At 38.1% G+C, this 5,655-nt stretch overlaps 1 protein-coding gene across 1 annotated transcript in view; it reads left to right on the forward strand.

The window, feature by feature from the left end:
• The window catches only part of Slc25a32 (solute carrier family 25 member 32), a 20,298-nt gene that overhangs the window by 6,069 nt on the left and 8,574 nt on the right, over positions 1-5,655 (forward strand). The window contains exon 2 of the mRNA XM_008851546.2: positions 4,195-4,345. Coding sequence (XP_008849768.1) covers positions 4,195-4,345 — 151 coding nt within the window. The remainder of the gene's footprint in view (positions 1-4,194; positions 4,346-5,655) is intronic.

Genomic DNA, 5,655 nt, shown 5'->3' on the forward strand with positions numbered 1-5,655 from the left:
TAAAACTCCATTCTCCATTTTTTTTTTTTTTTTTACAAGTGTGGACCACTGTAGAATTAGCTCAGTGGTTGAATGCTTATCTAGACATCCATAAGGTCCTGAACTTAATCCCTATACCATCAAGAAATTTAAAAAAAAAGAAAGAAAGAAAGAAAAAAAAAATCACCCACATAAAGTACAAGTAAAAGGGATTTGTTTTATTAAGGGAAAATCTTCATCGTCACCAGAGAAAACTAATAGCCAACACGTGAAACAGCTTATATTAGGTATAAGCTGGTTATACTAGGTAACTTTTTAATGGTCAGTATATTTAATGTCTTTCCTAAAAAATTAATTTAAAATTAATGTCTTCTGTCCAGCTCCTTCCCATATACCAAATTCTATGTCTACAGTTGGTGTCTTTTGACATTTTCTAGCGTATCCCAGGCCAATAAGAGTTATGGAAACCACTGCTTTTCTGACCTTCCTCAGGTCATTTTGACTAAAAATTCACTTTACAGCAACTTTAATTTGGCATTTGGGAGCCCCTGTTCACGTCTTCGTATCTAGAGTCTCTTGCTTTCTTGTTTCTGGATTTTCTGTTTTCAAATTCATTCTACTTGAGGACAGCACAGTTTCCTTTCTTAAAACATGTATTTGATTATTTCAGACATAAAATAATCTCAAATTTGTACCTGAATACAAGTTTGAGAAATTAAGGCTTTGAGATCATAGCCAAACTCTTGGGTGATTTTTTTTTTTTTTTAATTTAAGAACCTTTGTAGGTAGGAGTCTGGAGTGGTAGTACACACCTTTAATCCCAGCACTTGGGAGATGGATCTTTGTAAGATCAAAGCCAGCCTGGCTTACATAGTGAGTTCCAGACCAACTGGGGCTATAAGAGACCCTGTTTCAAAGAAGACCAAAAAAATAAATAAATAAACCCTTTGTAGTTTTGCCTGCCTCAACAAAATACCACTTAGAGACAGTATGGCTTAAACAACAAAGAATTGATTTTTCTCATAGAAAAATCTGGGACTGGGAGTCCAAAATGAAGGTGCTGGCAAGGTTGATTTCTAGTAAAAACCGTCTTAGCTTACAGATGGCCTTTTAGCCTTAATTTACCTCCTTAAAGGCCCTGTTTGCAGATGCTGTCACATTGAGAGCTAGGGCTAGACATGAAGTTTGGAGATGCACAACTCAGTCCATTCTTTCCAGACTAATTCCCTAGCTTTGCCTCCACTACCCCAACACGTGTGCTGTGCCAATCTCCACTCTTCTCACAGATTGCCAGGTGTGGCACTTCCTCATATTTGTACCAGCTGTTCACCTGTCTAGCAATAAACCTCCCTTTCTCTCCGCTTCTGAAGACAAGCTCCTAATCGTTCTTTCCTCTTATTCACAGTTACCACTCTTAAGACCAGTTTCTCCAAACAATAAAATACTGATTTATACCTATGGAAAACAGTGGTGGTTTGTTTTGCCTTTTATCTCACAATTATATTGTGAATTTATTGAGAGAACTAGAAAAATATCTAGAACAAAAACTGTGTAGAATGAGAGATAGAAAATCAAAAGGAAGCATAGAGTGCAGTACAAAACATTTCTCAAAAGCCAGTCACTCTGCTGCCTCAATTTTTATTTGTGAAGTAGATATTATCTCTACTTTGGACAGGAGGAAACTGAAGCTCAGCGAGGTCCAGACCATGTAATTAATAAAGGAAATTAGATTTCCAACCCAGGCTTCTCACAAAACCCAGTGCACTTTAATCTCATTTCATAGTGTAACACTGACAGATTAATGACAAAAAGAAGCTGATTTTTCCACCTTTGCCTGGCAGTGCTAAACAGTCAGCATTCTTCCTTGCCAGGCCCCATTATACACAGTAGCAACAGGGGGAGAGTGAACTGGACCTGCTTACATGTGGCCAAAGAACTATAATTTGTGTGACGTTGGTAAGAAGATTAGCAAACCAGCCAGAGGGAGCAAGGGATGGGGGAGGGTAGTGGGAGAGGAGGATGAAATCGAACAAAGTATAATGACAAGTATATATGAAAAAGCTGTAATGGGGGCTGGAAAGATGGCTGAGTGGTTAAGAGTACTGGCTGTTCTTGCAAAGGACCTGGGTTTGAGTCCCAGCACCCACATGGTGGCTAACAACCGTCTATAGCTCCAGTTCCAGGGGATTCGATGCCCACTTCTGACCTCTTCAGGCATTGCATGACACAGGTACACTTACATACATACAGGTAATACACTCATACATATAAAATAAATGATAGAGTTTTTAAGAAAACGTTATAATGAAACCCATTTCATTACATGCTGCCCTTAATTGATTTAAAAGATGAGAAACAGGGCTGGAGAAGTGGCTCATCGTTTAAGAGCACTTGCTGCTCTTGGAGAGGACCTGGTTTGATTCCTAGGTCCCATATGGCAATTAACCATGTGTAACTCCAGTTCCAGGGGATCCCACACTCTCCTCTGGCTTTTGAAGGCATTGCACATATGTGATACATATGCATACATGCAGGCAAAACACTCATACACATAAAATAAAAATAAATATTTTTTTTTACACCCACTTCCCAGATAGCACCCTCCCATAGCCTCCCTCCCCCTACTAGAGCCCTTATACTCGGATATCCCTGCTACTGACTGCTGTGTTGTTGGCACCCCCAGCCATTCCCCACTACTTGCCCTTCTGGTGAATCTAGTCAGCCTATCTAGAGGTCTTTGTTTTACGAGGGTCAGCTGTTCCTCATCTAGCGGTAATCAGTTGTTAATATTCATTTGGATAAGATTGGGGTCTGCTGTTCATTTTCCCAGTTCTATGCTGGGTTACTATCTGGGAATCCCTTTGAAATAAATATTTTTTAAATGAGAATTCACAAATCAAAGGGGAATGATTATATAGATGGTTTTTATATATACACACATATGGTTGTTATATAGATTGATAGATGGTTATGAGATGAAAACCAATCCCTTTCCAATGTCTTACTTGGGAAAATCTAATAACAAGGAGAAATGCTTGTAAACTCTTGAGTGGAGAAAAAAGTAACACACAAAACTAAGGCCAGGCTTAAATCCAAGAACTCGAGAGGCAGAAGTAGGTGGCTCTCTGTCTGAAAACAATAGAAAAACCCTAGGTAAGGGAAAATTGCTGTTTTTATTGTAGAATTTTATAACACAAAAAGTGATTTTATAATATAGAATGTTCCCTATTGTTGAGATACTTAATGTTCTACTTCCAGGATTAAGTAATTTCTCAAAACAATAATGCACTTGTTGATACTGAATTATTCCTTGTTTTCCTGTAACCTGCCCACAGCCTTGTAAGCAGTCCCTTTAAAGTACCCTTTATGTGCCCAAATTATCCTATTTGAATGTATTTTTCCATTTACTGTAGAGACAGAATGAAAACAAATGCAAATTTACCTGGGTATAGTAGCACACTACACTTTAAAATGCCGCTATTGTTTGAAAACTGATGGCAATGTTTTCTGTAAGATGTAGACAGGTCCAGGAGGACTTCATAGCATAAGGTGAAAGGACCTGTTTGGGGTTTTGTTGTTGTTGTTGTTGTTATTTGTTGTTGTTGTTGTTGCTTTTTACAAAAAAAGGTAAAAGTTTTTTGATAAAAAGGCAAAGAAGAGCGATGGTAGATGGGCCCTAGGCAACATGAACATCTCTGTAGGTGGTAGTGGCATTTGTTGGGTTATGTAGGACCTTTGAATAAGCGCATCTTGGGAAGGGGAGGGAAAACTAGTTCAATTTCGTTTAATGTTCAGTACTTTCCGGCCTTATACTCTGATTTTGGTGTATGTGTGTTGGTGGAGAGAGGGAAGAATTTCCAGGGAAGTAGGCTTATCTGTCCTCTAGATTTCTTTCCTGGTACTCCTTAGGTTAGCATTCTTGATAATTAATGGATCCATATTCTTGACTATAGCAAAAGTAAAAAAAAGTGTTTTGGGGTTATTTAACAGTTACTTCCTAAAATATTAGCAGTTTTAGTACGGTCTGAGTAAATACTCTTTTAAGTTGATGGATGTAATAGTTTAGAAACATTAAATATCCTAAAAATAATTTTTTCTACCCATGGTTTTTCTTTTGAATTTATTTCGTTTATGGATCTGATTGTGTACTATCAGTGTTCAAGTGTGACTGTGAGCTAGACCCTTGTTTTCACCTAACTGTATCCTTCAATGCAGTGAATGATGGACTGGAAGTGAGACCAAAATATAAAGGAATTTTGCATTGTTTGACTACAATTTGGAAAGTTGATGGACTACGAGGACTTTACCAAGGAGTAACCCCAAATGTGTGGGGTGCAGGTTTATCCTGGGGACTCTACTTTTTCTTGTGAGTAGATCTGGGGGATTTTACAGTATTAAAAAGAGCCTTTGTTTTTACTGATTTGTGTCTATCACTTTCTTTTTCACATGGATGACTGATGAGTTCTTTATTTAGTAAGCGTCTCAGAATTGGAAGGATCAGGAAGCAATTGATCTGTTAGTTTATCCGTCAAGCTGTTGTTATCAGAGCCATTTGATCTGGAACAGTTTGTAATAGAAAGAAGGTGAAGGAAGGAGCTGGAGTATACTCCCAGAAGCCATTTCCTTGAGGTGAATTTAGGAGTTGATATGTTTGATAACTTTGGGAAGCAGAATACTGACAGATTAGAGGAGAGCTTTTTATTTTAGTTAAAGCCATTTAAAAAACAATGAATTCAACTCTGTAATTTCCAATGGCACTGTAAGGCTTTTTCAGGAATTCTGAGGTGCCACAACTACATCAGTACTCCTGTGCATTTCTAACAGCCAAAATAGACAAGAGAAAGGTGAATAAGCCAGTTATTCTTTAGTAGTTTTGTTAAAGTGTTTACAGAAACTAGGAACCTGAAACTTTAAAAAACTGAATCTCACAAATTTCAGTCCTTTTTGGCATAAAAAATATATAGTAAGGTCATTTAAATAAATTATTTTCCCCATTATATATAAGAGATTAGTTCCACGGGCGAGAAATGGCTCAGCAGTTAAGAACAAGTATTGCTCTTGCAGGGGACCCAGGTTCAGTTCCCAGCACCCACATCTAGCATCTTACAGCCACCTGCAACTCCAGCTCCAGGGGACCCAACACCCTTTTCTGGCCTCTGTGGGCATACATACATGTTATGTACATTCACATAGATGCACACACACATACACATAAATAAATATTTAAAATAATAAAAGATCAGTTTTCTTTAGGAGTACGATGCCTTGTAAGTTGACCAGACTCTAAGGGATGAACCCACATCCAAGAGAATTTAGGGAACACAGATAAGACTTGATAAGCCTTGATAAGCCTTTAAGAATAATAATAATAATAATAGTAGGGGGCTGGAGAGATGGCTCAGTGGTTAAGAACACTGTTCTTGCAGAAGACCTGGGTTTGAATCCTAGTACCCACATGGCAGCTAACAACTGTCCCTAACTCCAGTTCCAGGATTCGACAGCGTCTTCTGTCCCCCGCAGGCATTGCACAACATGGTGTACTTACCTACATGCAGGCAATACATGCGTACACTAAAATAATAAATTTTTTTAAAGATTTAAAAAAATTTTTAAAAATAATAACATAGCTAGGCTCATGGTGGCTCACACTTTTAGTCCTAGCATTCGGGAGAGGCA

Source organism: Nannospalax galili, unplaced genomic scaffold (assembly GCF_000622305.1).
Source record: "Nannospalax galili isolate Female #2095 unplaced genomic scaffold, S.galili_v1.0 scaffold284, whole genome shotgun sequence".
Taxonomy (NCBI): Eukaryota; Metazoa; Chordata; class Mammalia; order Rodentia; family Spalacidae; genus Nannospalax; species Nannospalax galili.